Here is a 27,046-nt window from a genome sequence, read left to right as displayed (position 1 = left end):
ATTTTAAAAGTTTAATCTGCTGTGATGACTGGAACACAAAGGAGAGAAATGGTGCCTTGTCTCTTGTTATGAACTGTAAATAGCTAAGTGCTTAGAGCAGCTGGTCCTAGCACACTTCAAATCCTGTCTCCCCCCCACCCTGGACCCCCACCAATTTGCATACCGCCAGAACAGGAGCACAGAGGATGCAGTCTCCATCGCACTGCACTCTGTCCTCTCACACCTGGACAACAACAACACCTACGCCAGAATGCTGTTTATAGACTTCAGTTCAGCATTCAATACAATCCACCCCTCACAACTCATCAGGAAACTGACAGACCTGGGCATCAGTTCCCTCATCTGCAAATGGTTACTGGACTTCCTGACCAACCGCCCCCAACATGTCCGGCTGGATAACCGCTGCTCATCTACCATCACAATGAACACCGGTGTACCACAAGGCTGTGTGATGAGCCCTTTCCTCTACTCCCTCTTCACCCACGACTGCAGACCTGCTGATGGTTCCAACACCATCATTAAGTTTGCAGATGACACCACGGTGATTGGCCTCATCAGTGACAACGATGAGGCCGCCTACAGGGAGGAGGTGGATCGTCTGGCTGAGTGGTGCGACAGAAACAACCTGCTGCTTAACACCGAGAAGACCAAGGAGCTCATCGTGGACTACAGGAGGAATGCTGACCCACATCCACCCATCCACATTAAGGGGACGGCTGTGGAGCGTGTGAGCAGCTTCAAGTTCCTGGGAGTCCACATCTCCGAGGATCTCACCTGGACGACCAACTGCTCCAAGCTGGTCAAGAAGGCTCACCAGCGCCTCTTCTTCTTGAGGACTCTGAGGAAGAACCACCTGTCCTCAGACATCCTGGTGAACTTCTATCGCTGCACCATCGAGAGCATCCTGACCAACTGTATAACAGTCTGGTACGGGAACTGCTCTGCCTCGGACCGGAAGGCGTTGCAGAGGGTCGTGAAAACTGCCCAGCGCATCGCCGGAGCACCACTTCCTGCCATAAAGGACATCTACAGGAAGCGGTGTCTGAAAAGGGCTGGGAAAATCATCAAAGACCCCAGTCACCCATCACATGGACTCTTCACCCTCCTGCCCTCTGGGAGGCGCCACAGGAGCCTCCGGACTAAGACCACCAGGTACCGGAACAGCTACTTCCCCACAGCTGTCAGACTCCTGAACTCTGCCTCCTGACATCTGACCCACGTTAAACTCATGCACTGAACATACACACCCCCACAATGGACAACTGTACCCTCAAACACACAATAATAACATGGAGTGAACCACCACTCACAACCACTAGCACTTTATATAGCCTCTGTAGAAACTATCTACACCCTCACTTATCTTAACTGCACTACTGTATAGCTCTGTGTAAATAATCATTCTGTACATTCAATAATCTTTAATCCTACAACTGTTTACAACTTGCATAGTTGCCGGGGATTCCCATGATGCATTGAGTTTTTCCTTTCCAGTCTCCTTTCTCACTCAGTATGAGTTAATAGACGTCTCTGCATTGAATCATATCTGTTATTAACCTCTGTCTCTCTTCCACAGCAGGTCTTTTATCCTGTCTTCCTTCTCTCACCCCAACCGGTCACAGAAGATGGCCCCGCCCCTCCCTGAGCCTGGTTCTGCTGGAGGTTTCTTCCTGTTAAAAGGGAGTTTTTACTTCCCACTGTCGCCAAAGTGCTTGCTCATAAGGGGTCATATGATTGTTGGGTTTTTCTCTGTATCTATGAAGCGCCTTGAGGTGACTTTTGTTGTGATTTGGCGCTATATAAATAAAATTGAATTGAATTGAATTGAATTATCTGAGGAAGAAGCAGAGTTGGTTTGTTTCCAGCTGAAATCATCCAGGCTCAGGAATTTGAATCGATCCACATCACTTCTGCTTGAACTAGAGAACATGAGTGTCGACTTACATTTGGTCTGTGAGACACATGTCATAGTGACAGTATTTGGGTTAATATGGCATTACTCACCCTGGTCGCATTTCTTCAATATCAGGCACCAAGTTCAGGAACTCGTTCTTTTGCAGCCCGCGCAAGGTAGGAGGTCTCCAGAGTGGGAACCATCGGGAAGTTTTCACAGTCTGAGCAGGAGGGACTGGAGGCACGTGAGCTGTTCTCAGGGGTCCTTTAACACAAATCACACCAAGTTAGAATCAAATAGATAACCTGTCAATAACCGTTTGCAGATCGAGGTCAATGTTCCTAAAAATATGTTTACTTCTGGCCCATGGAGCCACAGCGGGAGTCCGACAGAGAGGGGCAGGTAGAGGAAGGGGTGAGGGTGGCACTGCTGAAGCTCGTCACGGATGGATCACGTCCGATCGGTGAGATGAGAGAAAGCTGAAGTGAAACAACAGCAGGATGAGGTAGACGTCAATATAGGAACTCCCTGATGTGACACAGAAAGGCTATTTTTTTATTTCTTTGTATTATTTCTCACCTTGCAGTCACTGATGCTGTTCACCAGCTGCTTGTATTCAGTATTGAAGGTGTGTGTCAGAAGGCGCAGGCACTACAACACAACAGGAACAAGACCGATCAGCTCCGAGCAGAGAAGGAAGAAGGCAGCAACAAGAACGCCCACTAAGCCCACGTTTTTCTCACCTTGGTGGCCAGCTCCTTCTCACGCTTTCAAAGGTGGTGCTGGAGATCTGCGAGGAGGCGGAGGTGGATGTGGACAGAGTGCCGGAGCTCACGCTGGGGGACAGAGACTCACTCAGGGACTTGGTGGTGGGAGCTGTTCCCACGGGAGCCGCCTCTCCCAGAAGGTGACGGGTCTTTTCCACCTGGACGAAAGATGGGGGCGAATGTGAGGTGGGGAGAAGAGGGGAGGTTAGTCATGTAAAGTCTGTACTCTAAGAAAAAACTTTTTAGAATAGCACTTTGGTCTTTGAGCTGAAAAGTCATTTTTCCCTCAATGATATTAAACAGATTTATTTCTTTATGAATCTTTTAAGGCCCCACCTCCTGCAGCTGCTCCATCTTCTCCAGCTCCCACTGGTGCTCTAGGATGAGGCTATCTCCTCTGGGCCTCCAGCCGGCCAGGTTCTCCTCTCCACGCACATAAGCCACTGATGTGTCCAGGACCTTCCTCCTCCTCCTCTGCATCCCTGACTGGACTGAAAAAGAGTGAAAAAGCAGCTAACGTCCAAAAATAAGAAAACTTTGAAAGAACTCCAAAAAAACCTGGAGAACTTTTGCTCAAAAAACAGTTTTGTTTTTTTTAAATTACAAGGCAATCTGACAAAATGTCATCAAATGAGACTCAAGACTTCTGCAGGTCTCTGCCATGACTCAATTTTTTTTTCTTAACGGCAGAAACAATTGTTCCTTTTTTACTTTGTTTCTATTTTCTCTTCTTGTTTTTATCTGTTGAACAACAAACAACATTCATGCTGATTCACATAATATCCTGTCTCTAATCTCTGGGATTTCCTCGTAGCTCTTTGATGCAAAGAACATCCATCAAACGCTCCAGCTTGTGCTCAACATCATCGTGAACGGTGAAGGTACTCTGACGAGAAAATACTCAGTCGACCTTTTGGTTGATTTGTTAAAGAACCCCAAAATAGCTGATTACCTAACAAGGTATGCAGATAATTCACAGCTCTTTTCCTGAATAGCTGCTTTAAAACTCTGCTGAAAGCCTTTGTCCATTTCCAGGTATCCCCACTTCTCGGCATGTGTGTCTCAAGTGTTAGGACTGCTGCATTGGAAAGACCCAGACCCTGCAGCCAAGGTGAGAGACGACAAATATGATAACCCACACCAGCTGTGCTTAACTCTGTAAGTTCCCAGTATTCCCTGAAACCATCACGTGTGACACAGTTTACATCAGACGTGATGCAGCTGACATCAACACTGACCTTCTTGTGGTAACAGAGACTTAAAAAAATAATAATAAAGCAACAAAGTGGGTCGCTCTTTGACAGTAAATTCCAGTGCGGTCCGCTCCAATCTCCTCAGGCTGACTCTCTTCTAGGCTCTCCTGACTGTTCCCTTTACATGTTGATGATGTGTCTTGTAAATCTGGATCCCTTTCCAGCAGGACGCTCCTCTTTTTCAGACAGTACCTCAGCTGCTCTCTCTCCTGACAGTCAGCTGTCCACCTCTGCATGGCCAGTCGAGCCAGCGCCGGCATTTGAGGCAGAGCTCGGAGCAGAGCGGGCAGCCAGGCTGAGCACGGAGCAGAGGTTGAAGGTCGCAAACTGACATCCACGTCTTCCAGAGAGCCCAGACCTCCTGCTGCAAACAGACTGCACCAACCGTTGTCTCCCACCAAGCTGTTGTAGGACAGATCCAGTGCACGGAGTGAGGAGAGACAGCCCCGTCTGCACACGGCAGCTGCACAGAGGAAGAGGACCCATTGATAACTGATCACTTTATGCCTGTTCACTTTACTGTTTTGTTCACAATGTTTCTGATGGAGACAAAAATAACACCGAATACTTTCATTGTTTTGTTTTATACGACAGCTACAGATGCTGGCAGCATGAAATAAATGAAAGAAATATCAATTTCCTTCAGGCTTTACTTGTCTTAATATACATTTATGCAGCCTAATGATCCACTACAGACCAAAAAAGAAAAAGTATAATGTCATTGTGTGTTAGTTACCCAGATGTTGCATGTCATCAGTGGTGAGCTCGCAGCTGCAAAGACGGAGCTCGCTGACGACTGATGGCTGCAGAGCATCCAGCAGGAGCGCCAAGTGACCGCCAACCACTTTACACCAGGAAATATCCACCGTGCGCAGATAGGACACCGCCAGGGCTGATGCATAAACACAAAGTTTTCACCATTTCAGGCTAGAGGGTGGAAGAGGTATTCGGGGAGAATGACTTGAAGGAAAACTTCTATAAATAAACAAGTGTGTGTGTGTGTGTTACCCAGAGCAGTGAAGGACTCGTTGCTCATGTAGCAGCTGTTGAATGGCAGCCTCCTCATTTGTGTCGCAGGGAGGGCGGAGACCAGCAGGTGGACCACACCTCCCACTTCCTTATTGGATGACACATCAAGCTCGGTCAGTGCAGTGAGAGAGGGCAGCACCTGGACTGAAAAACAACGAGTCACATGACTGCTGCAGCGAGCATGCGATTAGTGTCCGGCGTGTGAGATTGGTAGCAACTGACTCAGAGCCTCTAGATCATCTCGCGTGAGGCAACACAGGTGGAGGTCGAGTCTCTCCAGGTGTGTGACGTGAGCCAGGTGAAAGGTGAGGCGGCTCAGTCCACCAGCTAGAAGCAGCTTTACAGTATATTAATCAGAACAATGCTGCTCTCTAATGTATCTTGGTAAAGCGCAGAAAAATCTAATGTTTTATATGATACAGTGTGATTTCAGTAACATATCATAATGGAGGCTTCAGCAAGTACTTACGAAGGAAATCTTTCCTCTGCTCTTCAGTTAGTTCATCAAATACCTCCCAAAACATCTGTATGGTGGGGTGGCGGTCATGATATCTCCAACCATAACTTGTGTTCTGAAAACAGTGAAAATGACTGTTATAATCATAGAGTTTGTAAGGTCAGGCATACACTATGTTGCCAAAAGTATTCCCTAACACATCCAAATCATTCAATTAATGTGTTCCAATCACTTCCATGGACACAGGTGTATTAAATCAAGCACCTAGGCATGCAGACTACTTCTACAAACATGTGTGAAAGGACGAGTCGCTCTCAGGAACTGAATGAATTCCAGCATGGTAATGTGATAGGATGCACCAGTGCAACAAGTCCAGTCATGAAATTTCCTCGCTATTAAATATTCCATAGTCAGCTGTTAGTGATATTATAACAAAGTGGAAGTAATTGGAAATGACAGCTAGTCAGCTGATGCTAAGGCTCATAGTGCACTTAAGTCACCAATATCTGCAGTCTGCTGTTGTTACAGATGTCCAAACTTCATTGGTTTCCATGGCTGAGCAGCTGCATCCCAGCCTTACACTGACAAACACAATGCAAAGCGTCAGATGGAGTGATTTAAGCATCTCAACACTGGACTCTAAAGCAGTGGAGATGTGTTTACTGGAGTGACGAATCACACTTCTCTGACTGGCAATCCGATGGATGTGTCAGGGTTTGGTGGTTGCCAGAAGTACTTGTCTGACTGCACTGTGCCAAGTGTAAAGTGTGGGCATGTGTGCACATGGCTGGGCACCAGTGCACAATACAAGGTCCATAAAGACATGGATGAGTGAGTTTGGTGTAGAAGAACTGGACTAGCCTGCACAGAGTCCTGACCTCAACCTGATAGAACATCTTTGGGATGAATTAGAGCAGCAACTGTGAGCCAGGCCTTCTCCTCCAACGTCAGTGTCTGACACCATAAATGCACCTCTGGAAGAATAGTCAAAAAATTCCCATAAACACACCTAAACCTTGTGGAAAGCTTTCCCAGAAGAGTGGAAGCAGTTATAGCTGCGAAGGGTGGGCTGACTATTATATTATACTATCATACAAAAGTCTGGATTAAGACTGAGATGTGACTCAAGGTCATATTTGTGTTAAAGCAGCCGACTGAATGCTTTTGACAGTATGCAGTACACAGTTATTGTGCTACAGGACAGCTGTGAAACTACAGCCTGTGTCTGTTTGGCTGACTCTACCTGTTTGAACTTTTCCCAGTCATGCACGTCCTGGCCGACCAGCACTCCCTGCAGCTCCTCTGGTCGAAACAGCCTCACCAAATCCTGCTCACACACCAGGAAGAAGCCTCGCTTGAACTCCTGGAACAGATTCTCCACTGATGTGTTGAAGATACCATATTTCTAACATGTTCAGGACTCAGTACAATAACTGAATGAATTTAGACGCAGGAGTCTTCCAGGTCTTTATGTTTAGTTTGGTTTTTTGCTGTGTTATTTACAGAATTACAGATGGATACCATATATTTCTTTTCATCGATAATAAATTATAGTACGGTCTAATAGAGACGTTATTTTTAAAATCAGGCGTCTAAGCAGAACACGTTCCTCAGCAGAAAACATTTTATCAGAAAGTCATTTCAGTGAGAATATTGGAATAAAGAAACCAAGCACTCCACTGTGAAACCACTGACAGTTTTCACATTAGATCACAGCCATTTATCTACAGCGGCTGGTCGGCCATCTGTTAAAACCTCATATGGACAATTCCTGTTGTTCTATAAGATGCTCTCTAATAGGATGTCTTGGATTTATTTATTATTCAGTTATTGCATTCCTGTTATGGCTGTACGCACACAGAATATTGATATGAAGTAAAAATGATTCTCTCGGGTTGCTTCTGGGATAGTGGAAAAACCAATATATTTCTAAAAGTGTGTTTAATGATTGAGCTGCCACCCAAAAATCAAGTTCTTATCTTGACAAAGCTGGATTATTGACCGCTGGTGAAACATCTGTTGTCCTGAAGGATAAGGACAACAGATGTTTCATCTTGATCTATTATATAAAACGGCCAAAACTGTGTTCAAATCCAAACTTTCTGGCTTCTTTTGGTTCCTGCTGAAGTGCTTTGGGTCCCCTCAGTTCATCCTTAGTCTGAGAAAAGTTTTGTTCTCTCTTTAAGGCACATTTCCTTTGAGCTAACTTAAACTCTGATTGGCTGTCCACTATAAACAAAAAGCATGAACAGCAGATCGGTGGAGTTTCTGTGCCCATGAGCAGAGCTGTGTGCCTGTTAGGGATATGTGTTCTTACTGGTATGATAGAGAGCTGAACGTAGGAAAGACAGTAGACTGTTTTCAGGTTGAGATTCATTCACATTTGGTTCTCCGTGCAGCATTTGTTCCGGTGGAATGGTGCATGTTCAACTGAGTTAAAGTAAACTGTAGTAAAATGTGGCCCACTGATGCATTTTCATATTCTTTTTCATTGAAGTCACGTTAGAAGCATTTTCCCTTTTCAGGTGGGTGCCCAGCTGGATGAGGAGAGGAACATTACGGCCCTGGTCCCTCGTCAGCCCCTGGAGGTCCATGAGACCGTGGCAGAGTGCATGATTTACGCCAACCACTGGGTGGCCCGCAAGATCCAGGAAGCTTTCCCCAACCAGGCCCTTCTAAGGTGTCACCCACCACCACAACAGGAGCTATTCAACCAGCTGGTGGACACTGCAAAGGCCAAAGGTTTCACCATTGACACCAGGTAATGTTTTTGACTGTTCAGTATAGAAACTGAGGAAATGCATATTGTAGTCCAACGCACATCATGTTCAGACACACAAGTGTGTGAACCTGAAATGTTTGATAACACGGGGACACACTCAGGTGTCACATGAGCAGTCAGACAAGAAGAAGACATGTTCCTTCAGCTCAGGTTGAGGTTGAAGCCAAATATGCTTCCAAACCAAAGACTAGAACATATGATGAAGCATATCTTGCCTTTGGCTTCAGCTTCACAACAGCTGTCGTGGCAAGGTCGGTCTCCCCGACAGAATTAGTTTCCCCTGCGTCGGGAGCACACGCTGGGCTGTCCAAATCACGGACAAACAGGATCCCACATTCTTGATTTTCAGTTCACAAACACTTCTTATAACGACTAACTACTCCTGAAACTTTGGAGGTTTTAGCTCTTTACACAGTAAAGTTACAGGATAAATATAATTATCAGGCAAAATGTCCTTCGTTTGTTAAAATAATCCCGTCTGATACCACGAGAGGACAATAAATATTTCATTTTCTGTTGTAACCCTTAAACTGAATGGTAATGTAACGACACTCAGGTTTCACTTTTTTACAAAACTAAAACATCACTACTTCCACGTCTGACTGTTTGTAATGGAGGCGGCGTAACCTGGATCCACACTCCGTGCCCAGCGAACGCTCGCCACGCAGGGGGAACACATGCTGTCGGCGATGCCGACCTCGGCACAACGCTGATCCTGCCGCAGTTTGTTCCCCGGTTCAAATCCCGGACAAACAGGATCCCACAGCTGTTTATGCTTTTAAACCCGTTTTGCACAGAGAGCAGTGTTGAATATTCTCACACGGGAACAAAACAAACAACTCAAATAATTAAAGATGGTTTGTTTTTCTGTTTTTTAAAAGAGGCAGTGATTTATTTAATTACAACCTGTAATCTATTACAGTTAACTTTTATTTGTTTAACTGTTTACAAAAGGTCTGAGGATCTGAGGCGTGGAATGAACTGCAATGGAGTTTGAAAACAAAATATGAATGTGCGGTTGGAGGATTGTGGGGGGGGGGGGTTAAACCAACAGCAGAACCGGTCCCAGGACAAGAGACATGGTGATGCAAGTAGCTTTGTGTCACTGACTGCTGAGATGAGAGGCCTCACTCATCCCTGGTTTCTGGCTCTGTTCCTTCAGGTCCAACAAGGCTTTAGCTGCCTCACTGGACCGAGCTGTGGACCCACAGGACCCCTTGGTGAACAGGTTGTTCAGAATGATGGCCACCACTGCTATGTCACAGGCTCTGTACTTCTCCACTGGTGCTCATCCTCAAGACCAATACTACCATTATGGTACGATACCGCTGCACAGCTTTTATTGGCTGCACTAGAGTTTCAGTGTGACTGTGGGTCAGTCCATCCATCACACGTCTGCACACACTTGTCCAACGTCTGTTGTTTGTGAAGAATTATTCGACTGAGAACTAGAAAGAAGGCTAACGTGCTGATATTTGCTTCGTTGTCGTAGGTCTGGCTCTGGATCGCTACACACACTTTACCTCACCCATCCGTCGGTACGCAGACATTGTCGTGCACCGCCTTCTTACCGCAGCCCTGCACATGCAGAGGGGCGTTGTATCTGGTAAAGCACCAGCCAGTAACAAAGAAGTGGAGGAAATGGCTCACCATGTCAACAGCAAGAACAGGGTCAGGGGTGTTTTATTGTTTGTGTTTTTCAATGATTCACCTCTTACTCTATTAACAGAAGCTGTGCTGACGTCTGTGTTTCATTTGCAGGCAGCACAGGCAGCCCAAATGCGATCCACAGCACTGTTTCAGTGTCTGTTTTTCAGAGAACGAGACCCTCAGACAGACCCGTGCTGTGTGGCTGACGCTGTTGTCTACTCCATTCGAGACAACGGTGTCTTGGTGTTTATCCCAGAGTAAGAACCTTCAGTCCTGTGTTTTGTTCTGCAGTCTTCTTCTTTTCCTTTGTTTAATGGAGCTGTACAGCAGCTCACAGACGGCCAACCACTCGTGTATTTTTAATAGACGAATTCAAAGTTTATGACAATGAATGAATTTGTTGGAAGATGTAATTGCACGCTAATCAATGTATATTTAACAGTATACACGCTAGTTTTATTTTCTCTTAAAAAACCTCAAAATGAGTTTTAAATTGTATAAATTTACTAAACTAATTCCTTAAACATTTATTGTGAGCAGGGAAAATCGGCTAAAACCCCGAATCTTTTCTCTACCAGGCTTTAAATAAGTTAATTGCATTGCTGAAGTTGAGTCTGTGGGGAGGGACGGTGCTTTGGAGCCAGCCTTGTGTTTGTGGCACTTCTACGTTAGCTTAGCTAACCTCTGGAGGTTGCTGCTTGTTTATTGCAAGGAAAGTGTAATTTAATAACATCAGTGTTCTCCATGCTTGTGGTGTTACAGGGATATGCAATATTAACAGTTTATTAAAATGTAACCTGTGGTCATTTTGAGAAGGCTGTAGAATCCATGTAATGATTAAAATCACAGGGCGCAAAGCAGGTTGAGTAATATCACTGAGTAAGTAAGGCTGCCTCTGACCACAGCCATGTTGTTCACAGGTATGGTGTGAGGGGGCCTGTGTATCTGAAGAACAAAGAGGGCCTGGTGGTGGTAGCGGGACAGGACGGCAGCTGTGATTGGCAGGGTGGCACTGTGCGAAAATACCCGGACCGCATTACCACCACCTCCAGCTGTGGCACCTCCACCTTCAAACTGTTTGACCACATCACCGTAAGTCACAGAAAACGCTAATCAATCATTTTAGAAGGTTTCCAGCAATGCAGCGCCTAAAGGCGACGATTCCAAATATATATGCATGAGTGTATATGAATCACAGGTTCATACGACTACTGGATCTTTTGTGGTCCAACATTAAGAGACGTTTTATGATCTTGTTGTGATAAAGTGTTGTGTGGTTGCTGCTTTGTTAGCTAATCTCAAGGTAACAAAACGTCAGTAAGATGAATGAGACGAAAATGATTCCTGAAAATAAATCATTTAAAGTTATTCAGTTTATTGTTTTTAAATATTATATGAAAACAAAAACATAAGTGTGGGGGGGGGCTCTCCTCCAAGACAAGAAATGTAATGCTTCCAGTTTGTGGCGTTTCTACACAAACCTTTTTGTAAAGGGAGATAAAAAATGACAGTGGGCGGTAATTGTTTTCACATAAACGCCTTTAAACGCTGCACGGTCGCACTCTCTCTCTCGCACTCGATAAATGATCCATTGTTGCTCTGCACACGTTTGTTACCACAAACGTCGCATGCACTTATGTCATTGTCATGAGACACTCTTGCAAACAAACTCACGGTTTAGTAACACAGTAGAGCAGCGTGTTTACGGGACAGTAACAGTAATCTAATTACCTTTTTTGCAACAGTAATCCCTTATTTTACTCGTTACTTGAAAAAAGTAATCTAATTATGCATTGCTGCCCATCACTGGCGTCAAGTTATATTAAGTTCAGGCATGTTACACACGATGATTGTGAGGAATAAGTGCATGTGATTTAAGCAAAAAGAGCAGGAAACATTACCCTAAGGTTAGCTAACAAAAAGAAACTGAAGTAACGGTGTGTTATTCTCACATCTTTGGCTTTAAGACATGAAAAAGTGACAGAGTACTGCTGCTTCCACTGTTATCAACATCTTTTCTTTCTTTCATGGACTTATCCTGGGGTCATAAATGTCAAAGGGCAAAGGCAATGCTAACAACATAGCTTACTGATGGATGATGATGGATGACACATGTGGCCAAAACAAGATAGAAAGAAACATTAGCCCAAACACAAGTTGTCCACCACAGCATTGACTGCTGTCAAGCTATGATCATATCAAACAAAGAGATGATGATGATATTCAACAAACAAATCAACAAAACAACAACCTCACTGTGACACTTGACCGAGGTCACAGTGTTAATGAATGTTTTTCTCCCCCTCTGCTCCAGTCTCCACGTCGTGTGAATGTTAGAAAGCACAGTAAAGAAAGTTCGTGTACGGATGGATGAACGTTTGTTACATTGGATACGTGTGTGTAACATACGTATCCAATTTATCCTATTTATGAACAAAATTGTGGCACAGTCGGAAACTTCTCCACTCTACACCACTGTCTACTTAGCTGTGACGCTGCGCACAGTGCTGAGAGGACTGCTGTTATATATTACGTCACAAACCTTAAGTGGGCCTGTCTTTGCATAGCATTCCATTAGACTATTTTCAGTAGGTGCCATTACTGTGTAGTGATCGAACTGAGGAATACTGTGACTTACGTTCTCTGCTCTCTTCAGGTTCGTATTTCTGTCCACTCTTCAACTTGCCACGCTGACCGTCTAAACCTCGAGGTCATCAGCAACAAGCCTCACCACAGTGCCAAGTCCCAGCAGCCCAGCCCTCAGGGCCGCAGTCAGCTGGTCAAAGAGGTGGTGCGTCAGAATGAAGAGGCGCTGGCTCAGGAGAAGACAGCCCGGCGCCCCAAACTCTCCAAAGAGGAAAGAGAGTTTCGTCAGAGCAAAACTCCCAGTCTGTACTCTATTCTGGAAGAAATCAGAGAGTTGGCTCTGATGGATCTGGAAAGGGCTTCACGCCTCCCGGCAACAACAGCATAGAAACGCTGTAGCCCAGCTTTACCTCCAAGCAGACACTTGTGAGAACTGCACGCTGTGCGCTAACAGAACGGTGATCATTGAAGATCACTCGTGCTGAGTCATCCAGGTCATTCTTGTAGCTCCAGATTGTGTGTGGACAAACCACACGAGTGTGTGAAGTCACAGGAAAGCAAACACAATATTAAGTAAAAACATGTCCCGCCATCTTTTTAGAAACCAGAGTCAAACCGAATCAGTGGATACGTTTTGTAAAAGTTAGTTTTTAAAATCACATCAAGTTAAACTTAGTTGTAAGGAGGATAGGGAACGTGTTAATGCCAGTGAAGTGTCAGCAGTTACTTTGACAAGACCTAGTACTCACTGCAAATGTGGTTCAATCCTGCAGGAAACTAGTCAACTGCAGCAGGTTAAAGAAGTCTGGTAACAAAAGGCTTTTCTCTCAGCACCAGTGATCTCAATATCTCACTGGTGGGATCAATGTCTTGTGTAAATTAAATGTCTTGTGTTATAGAACCATTTTTGGTGAGTTCACACATATTGTACTACCTGTGACCACTTCATACAAAACCCAGCACGAGTATTGTTCTGGAGATGATAAAACGTCCACTCGTCCATTTTCTTCTGCACGTCCTGGAATCTGTCCCAGCTGTCATAGGGTGAGAGGCAGGATACGCCCTGGACAGGTCACCGGACTGATAAAACTTCATGTCACTCATTAGCAGACTTTAAAATAAACCCGTAGAGTAATGAACACACCTGAGGTTGGTTGTGTTGGAAGTGATGTATAAAACTAGGATGTATTTATCTTATAGTTTGTATATCAAGAGCCTGTATAGAAGACACCAACACCAAGGACATTTTTATTGTTTGAACTGGTAAATAATCAGAAGCGTTTTTTGGTTTGTGGATTTTAAGATTGTTTTCTAGAACTACCAACAGAAATATGAACTGTACATAACTATTTCAATATGTGTGCAGTGGCCTGTAATTAAAAATGGTGTTTTCATTAGCGCAGATGGAGCCACTTCATCGTGTTGCGTTTCATGTCCCTGCAGTAGCTTAAGAAAGAACTGTTCATAATTGAACGAGCACTTAATGCTTGGAAGAGGGTGATGGTCAGTTGACAGCTCACATACTACACACACACAGAGGCCTTTTATAGAAACATGTTTGCAACCAAAATTCTGCCAATAGTGAAACTGGAGAAAGAAGATGCATCAGAGCAGGAACTGTGGATCAGTTCAAATATTTTTCTGTAACAGATACCAACACATGGTAAATACGTTTAGGATTTGGACTTTTAAAAATAAGAAAAACATTTATTTCCATTGATTATAAATGTCTTTGCTAACCCAAAGCTGACGTCACAGTAGGAACATGTGCTCAAGATATAAACCACCAGAAATGCACAACATTACTCGAATGAGCAGGCACGAACATTGGGAAACCTTTAAATCTGCTCACTGCCAAAGCTTTTCAGCAGAAACTGCTGCACGTGAACTTTAATCCCCCTCTACACAGTCGTTGCTGAGCTGTTGCTCAGGGCTGAGGCCGGTCTCAGCCTCAGCGGGCTCAGAGTCTTTGGGGGGAAGCGGGCTGGTTTGTTGCGTGGAGGTGTTGTTGGAAGGCTCGAGGTCAGGATCTTCTACAGTTTCATCTCCATCAGTAGAACCTTTGATGACATTTGGTGAGGATGCAGCTGGAGGTTTGTCTCCTAACATGTCAGCAGTCTGAGAGGCTGAAGGGCCTGAAAGGGTTGAGAATTAGAAACAGTGATGGTTTCAGTCAACACAGACACACTCAGTCTACTACGATTTATAAAAGACAGGCAAAGCTGAGATAATGAAAAATGAAACTGTAAACTGCAGGGTTCAAACTCATTGTTCAGGGTCAAATTTAAGCACTTTAAGCACTTTCAAGGTCCATTATCAAGCTTTTCCAGCACATTACCAAAAAAACAGTTTGCATGTTCCACTTTGCATCACCTCAGTAAGACCATGTAAAAATTAAAACAAATCGTCTTAGGTTGACTTAAATGTTCTTTGTTCCTCTTTTGTTAAAACAGAGAAAAATGCACCACACAAAAATACTGAAAAAGGAAATGGTTGTCTTATATGCATATAGTGCACAAACTCAAAAAACTCATTTCTCTCAAAAATGCAGATGTGCAAATGTGAACAAATCAACTTGTTAGAGATGCTCATCTCCACTTGGAAAAAACAACCACACAAAAGAAGAAATCTGCACAAATGAACAAGTCTGCTCATCAGATATTGATGCTTCTTTCCTACGTGACACAACAACAGGAGACAGATGTTTGGTACTTTAACTAGTTAAGCACCCACACCACCAAAAATGGGGGAAAAGAGAGGAGATCACATTTAATCGGTTATAACACGAGGTCAGAAATATAAGTGCAGACATGAGTGTCCACAGAAGCCTCTGAATCTCAGCTGTAAACCATTTCTACAAACACCAAACAGTTAAAAGAGCAGTTACATCACCATGAATCTGTGGACAGGTAACATCCATATTTTGATTTATGATTTTCTGGAGTTAAATGTGACCCAAAGTATATTTTATAGCATATAAGCTATAAAATACTTTTAAAAATTAGGTGAGGGAAATAATCATTTTTTTCTATGTTTGAGTCCCAGTAACTTTGACATAGTAACATCTGCAGTAATATTTACCCCTCTGATGACAGCTCACAAGCGTTAGCTTTATTTTGATACCAAGACTGTTTACACAGAGTTTGTAATTGCAGAGAAATACTCCATTTATTTTGGCCTCTTCATTTTCGAGCAGGAAGCTCAGAAAAGCCCTGGGGGCCTAACAGGTCAAAGTTCATTCCCAATAAAACTAACTGTGAGATGTTTGACTACATTGCTCTCTGGATTATTGTTACAGTCCTAAATGATCAGCTTTAAAGTGTTTGTGCTAATAACACCATGTACAGTAAGTTATAAACTGTAAACACATTTTTATGGGTGAAGGCTCATAATAGAGACCGATCAACAGGTCATTTTCTTTTCTATGGGTCTCATTTAAATCACATTACATCATTTCTGCGGTAAATGAGGACCCTGAAGAACGATTTAATGTCACTGTTAAAGATTTGTAGACAATAGATCGCAGACAGCTGGCTCCGCTTTAACTAAAGAGGAAGTAAAAACAGTTTGGATCACAAGTGTAAGGCAAAAACAAAAATACTACGCCTAATTGAAGCTGACATCAGACAGGCAGTAAAGAAATCAATGTTTTCTACATGCTTTGCCTCTTATTACCAAACTCCACACTAATGTGAGGAATCTCTGGTGGTTTGGACGAACTGTGCAATACGGGAACTCGTCACTCGACCTTCAGGGTTTCTGGTGGATATATACACTAGATCCACTTCACTATATTGTAAGGAGTATTCACTCACCACCCATCATCCAAATCATTGAATTCAGGTGATCCAGTAACTTCCACAGCTGTATAGAATCAAGCACCTAGGCATGCAGACTGCTGCTACTAAGTGGAAGTGTTTGGGAACGACAGCAACTCAGCCATCAAGTGGTGGATCACGTAAAATCCCAGAGTGGGGGTCAGTGGATACTGAGGCGCACAGAGGTTGCTAATTTTCTGTGGAGTCCATCGCTCCAAACTTCACGTGGTCTCCAGATTAGCTAAAGAACAGTGCACAGAGAGCTTCATGGAATCCATTTCCATGGCCGAGCAGCTGTAGTCCAAGCCTTACATCACAGAGTGCAACGCAAAGCAATGGGACACAGCGGTGTAAAGCACGCCGCCACTGGACTCTAGAACAGGAGAGATGCAGTCTATGGAGCGACGGATCACAGTTCTCAATCTGGAAAGCCGATAGACAAGTCAACTTAGCAGTTGCCAGGACAACAGAGCTCCAGGTTTGGTGGCAGGGGGATTTCGGTGCGGGGTTGTTTTTCAGAAGTTGGGCTCAGTCTCTTCGTTCCAGTGAAAGGAACTCTTAATGCTTCAGCATGCAAAGACATTTTGGCTCCCGACTTTAAGGGAACAGTTTGGGGATGGCTTCTTCCTGTTCCAGCATGACTGGGCACCAGTGCACAAAGCAAGGTCCACAAAGACATGAACTCTGGCATGGGAGTCCTGACCAGAACACCACTGGGATGAATGAGAGCAGAGACTTGGAGCCAGGCCTTCAACATCAGTGTCTGACCTTACAAATGGTCATAAACTCCCATAAACACTCCCAGAAGAGTTGAAGCTGATATAGCTGCACAGGCGGACGTCGTGAATGGGATGTCACTCGAGTTCATATGAGTGTGGGGGCAGATGAGCAAACACTTTTGGCAATATACTGTACATTCAATGTTTTGCTTTTTGTATTTTCATATAAAGTTAATACACCAATGAAGCTAGATGATCCTTATGAACCTTCGCTGGATGTTTTGTAGCAGAATCATTAATTATTTCTGTTATATTGTGTCCCAGCTGTATGATACATTTTTGCCATTCTTACCAATTTGCTGCTGGCGTGCGCGCCTCTTTTCCAGGGCCCGCTGTCTGTTCAGCTCAATACGTTTCTGCTGCTCTTCGGTCAGAGAGGGAGTAGGTGGGGGAGCGAGGGCTTCGGCAATCTGCCCTTGGGGAGCATTAATAAAACTCTCTCTGCTGAACAGATCAGGATCCCCAAATGTTTCCAGTTCACGTTGTACCTCTTCGTCACCAGCACCTGAACACAATTTCAAGCAGTGCTGATAATTAAGTCCTGTGGAATATGGCAAGTATTTCCTATGTGCACCTGCAGGTGTGAATCCACCGTAGGGCTGTTCGATACAACGATATATACAAAAACGTCTATTTCATTTTACGCTATCGTTTGTTTCGTGGTGTCGCAAAATAAACTGTTTACGGCAATATTTCTTCATGCTTCTGATGTCACTGTAGTAAAGTTCTCTCTTTCTCTTATATATAACCACACTACGGACGGACAAGCGCCTGTTTTTATGCGTTGTCGTTAGCAACAACGACGGTAAAACCATCGCGTGTCCGCTTGTTTATGTTCCACTGAAGCCCATCCCAGCAGCCAGGTCGCCAGCCTGTCACAGGGCCAACACAGACAGACCCTCTGAATGGAAATGTCAGTGCCTTCAGATGTACCATGTTCAGAAGGCAGTAGCTTGTTGGGGGGGGGGGTAGGGTGTTTGGTTTTCAGGGTGCCCACAACCTTTCTTTTCCTACCTGTTTGTACATAAGGCAGTATAATGAGAAATAGTCAAATTTCTCCATCTAAAAATAAAAAATAAAAAATTGCTATATATATATATATATTTATAGCAAAGTTGCAATTAATTTGAATATTTTATCAAATGAAAATCTATGTTTTTCTTTAATACAGCTTGCAAGTTTTATCCTAAGTATAATCGACGTTCTTACTTAAAAGCTTATTTAACATCCTTTGATTTAGTATAACTTAGTTCTGTCCAGGAACATTGTGAACAGAACAGTAACAGAGGAGTGCCACTGGAACACCCACTGGGAGACTACTGGGAACGAGCCTGACTTATGGTTGGCAATACTAACCAGGTTCACACTATAGGTGTACAGAGACTGGAAACATCTTTCTCACACACATCCAGGGATGTCTCCAACGCTCTGACAATTTTCAGTCTGGGAATTTTGCCCATCCAAATGATGAAAACAACAATGGTATTAGAGTCTTTCTTCTTTAAATGACTGGCAGAGTGAAGCTGCACCATCATCACACAGATGCAGTCATTTGTACCCGCCGCTAAAGCGTAAGAAGACGCTGCAGTACTCTGCGAAACGACAGGTGTCGCCACTCAGATAATATCACATCACTTTTTTTGTGCAAAGTTCTTTCCACAAACTTACGTTTTCAAACATTTGCAACAACTCTGTGTGTCAGTGTGTCTCTGAGCCTCTGTGCACGATTATTAGTGAAACGGTGATAAAAACCAGTGCAGTCACAGACTCGTGTTCAACCTGGCTGCAACACTGACAGTCTGCACACGTCAATCAATGATTTTGGCCTCCTTGTGTCCCAGCTCACACAAGATGACATCAAATTCCTATTTAAATGCGCATTTTAATGCATTTCAACCCTCTGTCGTGATATAAATGTCTTTGCTACCTGTGGGAGTCCAGCTTGGGTTGGGGTCTCTTCACGCCTCTCCTTTTAGCAGTAGGGACATCAGCCAGCTGTGATACCTCACCTTCATCTCCTGCATTGAAAACACATGACAACAGGATGTGTTTCTAACTCATTCTGTTGGCAGCGTGGCAAACTTCAAGCTTATCTTTAAATCCAGACAAATTATAGACTGGAGGTTACAGAAGAAATGTGCTGGTTTGAACAGTATCTGATAGGTTTCATTTGCTCACGCAAACAAAAACATGTGTGTTGTTATTGTTAGAAACATCCAGTCTCAGAGAGATGCTGAAAAACCAGTTCATGCATTTGTTAATTCTAGGCTGAACTAACAAATTCATTATTATCAAGCTGTTCCAAAAAGCTTTGTGGAAGGACTATGAGAGGTTGTATTTCTCCCACATTAGCCTTTTTTCCTGAATCTTATTTTTCTATGATTCTTCATTAAACCATGAATTTAAAATACAAAGTTCTGAATCATCACATCTTAAAGACCTCATAGTAATCCTGTAAGAGCACAGCAGCATCTACCATCTGCAAAAGGGTCTCCTTCCTCCTGGCCTCCCCGGCCTGGGGAGTGTGGTGGTGGGAGTGGGGGGAAAGCTTCATCCTCTATGCCGTCATAGTCAGGAATGTCCTGCGGGCTATTTTCCTGTGGGTCAACCATGGTGAGTCGGTCCTGGAGACAAAGTAAAAGACGTGTGAGCCCCAGTCGTCAACAGCATCAGCATTAAGTTACATGAATTTAACTGCAAGTTGAAAAAATGACATTTATTTCTGTAAGAGTAATTCTTTACTGTGTTACAACATCAACATGAAAACCTAAAAAAAACTGGCATTTACTTTTTTCTTTTTTTACATCAACAGGAGGAGCTGTACAGACACTCATCCCACCTGGAATTATACCCCAAATTCAGAAATGTACTATTATGATACATTAATGGTCCATTATGTTTGTTTCACAGTTATATATGTGACCCGTGGTAGGTACCTATTTAAAATAGGACAGAGCCGTAGGCGCACAGTCAGTTTAAAAGAGTTTAATTTTTTTAATACAAAATAAAAGAAACAGTGTAACAGCGGCACCTCAAACCAATTAAAAACGTTACCTTATTAGAGACGATAAAACTGTGCGATTGCCCGTGAGACGGGACAAGCGCTGCAGGGAACCGTTTAAAAACAAATCAACATAGCACACAGGTTAAACATGGACGGCAACTCACACATGACCCCAAATGGGTAAAACACTATAGAAAAAAAGTCAAATCTTCAGTGCCGTCTTCACTCGGGCCCACCGCTGTGCATGCAAAAGCGGGGAGACAAAAAAAAGGATTTGTTTTCCCTGCAGCGCCTTCACCGTCTGCGACAATATATATATATATAAATAAAGGGTTTAAAATACTAAAAGGATCAATATCTGTGGTGCCTACTGATACAGAAAAAGTAAAACCAAAACCAAAAACCAAAACCATCGACAGCCGCAGCAGTCAGTCTGTCGGCTTACACCCGTTTAAAACAAATTAAAACACACTGATGTGTCGGGTCCTTTGCCCGCAGCCAGAAATCCACCTGGCAAAGCAGCAGCTCGGTACTCTGTGAATAAAAGACAGGAGATCACTAGCTGGACAATAAAACACAGGAATATTCCTCCACTGAATTGGTTTTGTTACCTGTCCACAAGTTCGTGTCACACCCTAATAAATGTGGGTCAGTGGCGATGAAGTCCACTATACCGTTCTCACGGGAGCAATGTTTCCCACCTACAAGGGTGCAAATAACTGTAAACCTCTGCCAACAGCCAGAGCTCAAGTGGTACATTTTTGTGTAACCTACCGTTCTAACAGAAGTTTAGGGGAAGGACGCGTATCAGACTTTCATAGTTAAGAAACACCAACTTGCCCAACTCGGACCAAGCACTCGCAGCTTCAGGTTTGCAAAGGAATACCCAATTGCCCACACCTGCGCTTATGAAAGGAGCGAAGACCAGCTCCGCCCACCAGGGGCGGTCCCAAATCTCCAGGTCTCACCTGTCACATTCTCCCCCCTGGTTTTTGCATTGGCGACCCGACAATGAAACCTTAAAGCCACGGTCTATAAAAAGCTGTAACTGAATGTACACTAGGTGGCCTGGCTTCAGCTGATTGGGGCAGATGGTGTGGATTGGAATGGTGGCCAGCTGTTGAGCGTGTCGTTCTTCTAACTGTACCACTTTCAGCTAATGGAGTGGGGACACTACACTGTGGAGTCAGGGTACCAGGATTAGTCCTTCTGGACTGCGGCCTCATTACTATAGCCAGGTCCTCTGGGAGTTGTTGGGGACACGGTGCAGAATCAGTTTGTACACTTTGGGGGTCACCTCTTGGGGACTCCCTTCGTTGCCACACATAAAAGTCTCCCTCATTCTCAGACGGGGGTAACCGGTCAGGTGAACTTCTAGGGTTAGCAGTTTGCTGGAGCTCTGCCCTTATTTTCTCACAGATATCAGCAGGGATCGGCTTGATAAATTGTCTATTAACCTGTCTTTTCTGTTCTGGATCATTGAGTGGGGCCACTGTATACACAGGACCAGCATCAGCAGGGGCACGGACAATACAATACGGTGTAACGCCCCAAAAATCTTGGATTTTATTCCGTCCCCGAATGCTATGATCTCTCAAATACACTAACTGATGCAATGGCAAGGGGTCAGAAGCTGGGGCAGGTTGACGATCTGCACGCAGCGTCGCTGCTGCTTTGGTGCGGTTACTCACACCTTTATAAGCTACATCTAGACGTTTCTGATGCTCTTGGACCCAAGTGTGTACCGGGCCGTGGGTGGGTTCCTCCACTCTGCCTAACAGGAAGTCAACTGGGAGCTGGGGCTCTTGGCCAAACATAAGAAAATAGGGTGACTCACCCGTAGTTTGATGGATTGTGGTATTGTAAGAAAAGGTGAGCTGCTGTAAATACATGGGCCAATGACGCTTTTGCTCAGGGGGCAGGGTTCTCAACAGATCATGCAGAGTCCGATTAAAACGCTCACACTGGCCATTACCTTGTGGGTGGTAAGGAGTGGTGCGAGTCTTTTCCACACCATATAACTGGCATAGCTGCTGAACTAATGCTCCTTCAAAACTCCTCCCCTGATCGGAGTGGATCCTAGAGGGAACACCAAAGCGATAAAACCACTCATAAACCAAAACACTGGCCACAGTAGTTGCCTTTTGATCCTTAGTAGAAATGGCCTGAGTGAACTTTGAAAACACATCAGTAAGAATCAATACATTTTCACGGCCATCAACGGAGGGTTCAAGGCATGTGAAATCAATTGCCAGAATCTGATTGGGCCTCGCAGCCATGAGGTGACCCATGGTTGTTTTAGGTTTGGGATAAACTGCTTTAGCCTGCGCACAACGTTCACATTGCTGACAGTAATCCTGAACCTCCTTAGACATACCTGGCCAATAACACCTCTTGCGTATCAAGTCTGCAGTCCTGTCAGTTCCCTGATGACCATGGTCATTATGCAAGCCATGTAAAACCTCATTCTTGAGACTCTGAGGGACCACTAATTGGCACACTGGTTCCCCCCCATCTGGCTGAAAGATCTGCCGATAAAGGACGCCCTCCTTTTCTACCAGTTTCCTCCACTGGCGCAACATTTCCAGCACTGCTGCTGGCAAATCTCTTCTCTCCTGGCGAGTAGGGCCAGTTCCTCTGCGCCAAAACTTCAAAAAACCACTAATCGTGGGGTCCTCCCTCTGCAAAGTAGCAAGGTCTGCAAGTGAATGAGAGGGTAAAACCGAAATCATAGATTGGATTACTTGCTGGGGTGGTAAAACTGTTTGCACTAAAGAGTCTGGAAGGGAAGTACCAGGAAGCAGTGTTTCTAAAGACACAGTTTGATCGGATGGCTGACACTGTCGAGACAAAGCATCTGCATTGCCATTTGTACGACCCGGACGATACTTAATTGAAAAATCAAAAGAAGAGAGCTGAGCCGCCCAGCGCTGTTCCAAAGCTCCAAGCTTTGCTGTAGTCAGATGGCTCAAGGGGTTGTTGTCTGTATAGACAACACACCTGTTACCCAGCAAATATTCTCTGAATTTTTCAGTCATAGCCCATTTCAAGGCTAGGAATTCAAGTTTCATGGAGCTGTAATTGGACATGTTACGTTCCGTGGGCTTTAGCCCTCGACTAGCATAAGCTATAGGACGCACCTTGCCATCAGCTTGCTGTTGTGAAAGCACTGCCCCCAGACCCCAGTGGCTGGCATCAACCTCCAAGATAAAAGGTTGTGAAAAATTAGCATAAGCCAATACGGGGGAATGCACCAACCGAGCTTTCAACTCTTGAAAGCTATTTTCACACTGCTCGGTCCAGACTTCCTGCAATGCACGCTTGGAGGGGCGTTTGTGCTTAGTCCCAGCCAGTTCGGCCACCAGCTGGTGGAGCGGAGCAGCTAGGGATGCAAAACCTGGAACAAAGCGGCGATAGTAACTAGCAAACCCTAAGAATGATCTCAATTCAGCAACGGAGCTAGGAGTTTGCCAATTAGACACCGCAGATATTTTGTCTGGGTCCGTGGCTACCCCGTCCTTGGAGATCACATGCCCAAGGTACTTTACCTCTGTCTGCAGAAAACAGCATTTTTCCTACTTGGCCTTCAAGTTTTGTACCCGCAAGGTCTCCAGTACTGCTCCTAGGCGCTGAATATGCTCATCTACTGTGGTAGAGAAGACAATCACATCATCCAAGTACAACAACAAAGACTGGTGATTCTGGGAACCAAACATTCGCTCCATCAATCTCTGAAAGGTGCTTGGTGCATTACAGAGGCCAAACGGCATGCGGTTGAACTCAAATAACCCAAAAGGAGTACAGAAAGCAGTTTTCTTTTTGTCTGGCTCAGCAACAGGGACCTGATTGTAGCCACTAGCCAAGTCCAAGGTAGAGAACCAACATGCACCTGACAACACATCCAAGGACTCCTCAATTCGGGGCAAGGGAAAAGCATCCTTCCTAGTCCTTGAGTTCAGCAGACGGTAATCCACACAAAGCCTAATACTGGAGTCCTTCTTGCGTACTACCACGATTGGGGATGCAAAAGGGCTACAACTTTCTCTGATCACCTGACTCTCCAACAGGTGTTGAATATGGGCCTTAACGCTCTCATACTCTGAAGGTGGAATCCGTCGATACCGCTGGCGGACCGGAGTCTCATCTAAAAGTGGGATCTCATGAGTCATTAAATTGGTACACCCTAAGTCACCATCATGTGAAGAAAAAACAGATTGGTAGTCATGCAAAAGGGCCCTTACCCTGTCCTGATCCTGTACAGTGAGGGCTGAGAGATCAATTGCATTAATTGCAGTTTTCAGAGGGTTGGATTCCACACTCTGGGTTGCCATGGTAACACATTTTTCCTCTCCCAAATCTTCCAAGAGCCTGGTCGAGCCATCCGATTGGCTGACAATTTCAACTTGGCACAAGGTGCCAAGCTGACTGCGAGGTGGCAAAATGGCCTCAGTTAATCCCACATTGGTAACTGGGATAAATGCAGTGCCACTAACCACCTGGACCAAAGCTGGAGAAGAAAGGAGACCATGAGGCAAACCGGCATCTAATGGTTCGAAAAGCGCTGTTCCAGTGTGTGCTGAAGGGACTTTCCGACATGTAGTTGGTACAAACTTCATTGTGCCTGCAGGGATGCAAATTTTTCTCCTACCCTTAACTCTCACTGGGCCACTAACTTGTGCTTCAGGCTGTAGCTGCGCTGTATGGCAACGCTGCAAAGCCTGCTGCCAAGGATCCTCCTGCACTAAAGGAAGGTCAAAAAGAGCAGAGCCATGTTCCAAAAACAGCTCCCTATAACACTCACGGATCACATTCATGCCGAGTACTCCACATATTTCTGAGTTGGGGCTGGGCTCCAAAGGATCTCTAACAACCAACACACCACGTTTCGGTATTTGCCTCCCTAACACTTGGCAATCAAGCTCCAGGTAGCCAACATAGGGAATATCTAGCCCATTAGCTGCCCGTAACCGCAGCCAATGGCATGCTTTCAGTTTCTCTGGACCCCAGTTCTTAAAATGTTTGGCAAAAAAACTCTCCGTGATGGTAGTGACCATGGATCCAGTGTCTAATAAACAGGAGACATCTACCCCTCCCATATTAATGGTAACCTTTGGACAGGAGCCTACCAACTTGGGTGGGGGACCAGACATTTGAGCATTACAACTGTTGGAGCCAGTTATGTCCCCATCTGATATGTGGCTCAGCATAACAGAGGGTGCTAGTTTTCCGCCTGCATGGAAAACGTACCCTGCCCAGATGAGCTCCTGCTAGGGGCTGTAGATTCAAAGGCTACTACCCTCTCATTATCACAGTCTTTAGCAAAATGGCCAGGCTTCTGACACCGTCTGCAAATAACCTGCCTTCCTCTCTGCGTGAACCTAGACTTACTTGATGTATGGGCAACTCTCAACTCATGTGTAAGCTGATCAATCTGGGCCTGCTGCCGTTTTAACATTTCCTTAACCTCTGCTAATTCTGACCCAATAGTATCCCTTGGCCCCTTTGTTTGTCCTGTATGCTGAATGCTGTAGACTGCTGGGACAGAATAAGTCCTGAACCGGCCGGGTTCTACTCCTACTCTGCCTTCCCGCTCCCACCTGAGGCCTTCATCTCTTAGAGTATGGAGGTCATAATCTGGATGTTCGCGAACAATCCTTTTAAGCTCGCAGCTTCAGGTTTGCAAAGGAATACCCAATTGCCCACACCTGCGCTTATGAAAGGAGCGAAGACCAGCTCCGCCCACCAGGGGCGGTCCCAAATCTCCAGGTCTCACCTGTCACATATACATAATACAATTTATAGATTTGTATATATTTACATTCTATCAGGGATGAACTGGTTGTGAACCTTTGGGCTGATAATGACATTTAAAAGTTACAATTTGGATGAATTATTACTGCGATACTTCTTTTGGACTCTGTAGTACCACAGAAATATCATTAAAGTAACAGGTTTGTTTTAAAGTCTTTCAGCTGTTCCGTAAGCATCATCGTCATCATCATTTATATAGCACTTTAAAAACACACCTGGCAGACCGAAGTGCTGCACAATACAAATGTAGTAATAAAATAGCAAAAAACAAACATAGCAATAAAGTAAACTCTTGAGCCAAAATGATGTGACACAACTAGGGCTGCCACAAACGATTATTTTGATAGTCGACTAGTCACCGATTATTTATGCGATTAGTCGACTAATCAGATCATCATCCACTGGACGTAAAACTACAGCTTATTGCACCATGCAGCATATGCTCTTATATAACTATCATTAGCTTATAGCTTTAAGCTTTTAAGGTGCTAACTAAAAATAAAGACAAGATGATAGTTTATTCAATTTTAATGAAATTTGCAGATTGTTTCGGTGAAGTTTAATAAACTCCTTGCTATCTAAAATATAACAGGACAACGGAGTATATTCTCCAGCATCTCACACTTCTGATAATCAGCTGTCTGCTTGACGTTTATTCAGCTGTGTAAAAACTATAACTTTAATCTCAGACAAACCGATTTACTCAGGAACAAATAAAATACTAAAAAAAAAAAAAGCCAAACAACAACATTTTTAATTTATCTAAGTGACTCATATATATTTAACCTGAGTAGCGAAAGACGGCGGTGGGTTTGAAAACAATTTGCCTGGAGTCCGGTGTTCTCACCGTGCTAGTGACCTAGCCCCCGGCTAGCTATCGAGCTAGTGGGTAACAGACGACTCTGAAAACGTCAGAGCGCTTTTGAAAATATGTGGTGTCCTGATAAACTGAGCCGATATTTGAGGTTTACACAGCTACATTCTCGGCTGAAAATATGTTAAACGTTTATTTTGTGACCCAGAAAGAATAATAAGAGTAATATTAAAACTAACTAGCTGCCGCCATTGTTGGAAACTGAGCTGGGCCGCGCTATGAATTCTGGGACACAGCTGCTGCTTCTTCTTCTTCTTCTTCTTCGGGGTTTAACGGCAGCTGGCATCCTTGTACATGCAGTGCTGCCATCTTCTGTTTCAGTCCGTTATTACACTCTTAAAT

At 44.4% G+C, this 27,046-nt stretch overlaps 3 protein-coding genes across 3 annotated transcripts in view; 2 read left to right on the top strand and 1 right to left on the bottom strand.

Annotated features, from left to right (window-relative positions):
* Nucleotides 1-27,046, top strand: part of LOC147322655 (kinesin-like protein KIF1B) — a 55,445-nt gene that overhangs the window by 25,770 nt on the left and 2,629 nt on the right. The window lies entirely within an intron of this gene.
* Nucleotides 7,706-13,822, top strand: LOC147322657 (DIS3-like exonuclease 1). Its single transcript, XM_086305252.1, has 7 exons — nt 7,706-7,738; nt 7,926-8,161; nt 9,345-9,499; nt 9,675-9,853; nt 9,944-10,089; nt 10,753-10,924; nt 12,489-13,822. The coding sequence occupies exons 1-7, from the start codon at nt 7,706-7,708 to the stop codon at nt 12,804-12,806; spliced, it is 1,239 nt and encodes a 412-aa protein (XP_086161378.1). The 3' UTR covers nt 12,807-13,822.
* On the bottom strand, nt 13,958-19,639 carry LOC147322656 (TIMELESS-interacting protein-like). Its single transcript, XM_086305251.1, has 5 exons — nt 19,492-19,639; nt 18,943-19,033; nt 18,394-18,458; nt 17,308-17,520; nt 13,958-14,553 (listed from the first exon to the last, which is right to left on the bottom strand). The coding sequence occupies exons 1-5, from the start codon at nt 19,625-19,627 to the stop codon at nt 14,309-14,311; spliced, it is 750 nt and encodes a 249-aa protein (XP_086161377.1). The 5' UTR covers nt 19,628-19,639; the 3' UTR covers nt 13,958-14,308.

Source organism: Aulonocara sp. 'chitande type north' Nkhata Bay, linkage group LG9 (assembly GCF_057382095.1).
Source record: "Aulonocara sp. 'chitande type north' Nkhata Bay isolate Kocher_YH1m ecotype deep benthic linkage group LG9, A_spYH_male_GT1.1, whole genome shotgun sequence".
Lineage (NCBI taxonomy): Eukaryota > Metazoa > Chordata > Actinopteri > Cichliformes > Cichlidae > Aulonocara > Aulonocara sp. 'chitande type north' Nkhata Bay.
The sequence above is the reverse complement of the archived record's forward strand: the minus strand, read 5'-3'. Positions and strand labels throughout refer to the sequence as shown.

Excerpts from the sequence above, each read along its gene's own strand:
- LOC147322657 (XM_086305252.1), top strand. The coding sequence starts at position 7,706 with ATGTGTTCTTACTGGTATGATAGAGAGCTGAAC. Across the intron at positions 7,739-7,925 it reads GGTATGATAGAGAGCTGAAC|GTGGGTGCCCAGCTGGATGA; the intron begins GTAGGAAAGACA and ends TTCCCTTTTCAG. Across the intron at positions 10,090-10,752 it reads GTCTTGGTGTTTATCCCAGA|GTATGGTGTGAGGGGGCCTG; the intron begins GTAAGAACCTTC and ends TGTTGTTCACAG.
- LOC147322656 (XM_086305251.1), bottom strand. The coding sequence starts at position 19,627 with ATGGTTGACCCACAGGAAAATAGCCCGCAGGACATTCCTGACTATGAC. Across the intron at positions 19,034-19,491 it reads AGGAGACCCTTTTGCAGATG|GAGATGAAGGTGAGGTATCA; the intron begins GTAGATGCTGCT and ends TTTTCAATGCAG. Across the intron at positions 18,459-18,942 it reads CCCAAGCTGGACTCCCACAG|ACTGAAAATTGTCAGAGCGT; the intron begins GTAGCAAAGACA and ends CAAAATTCCCAG.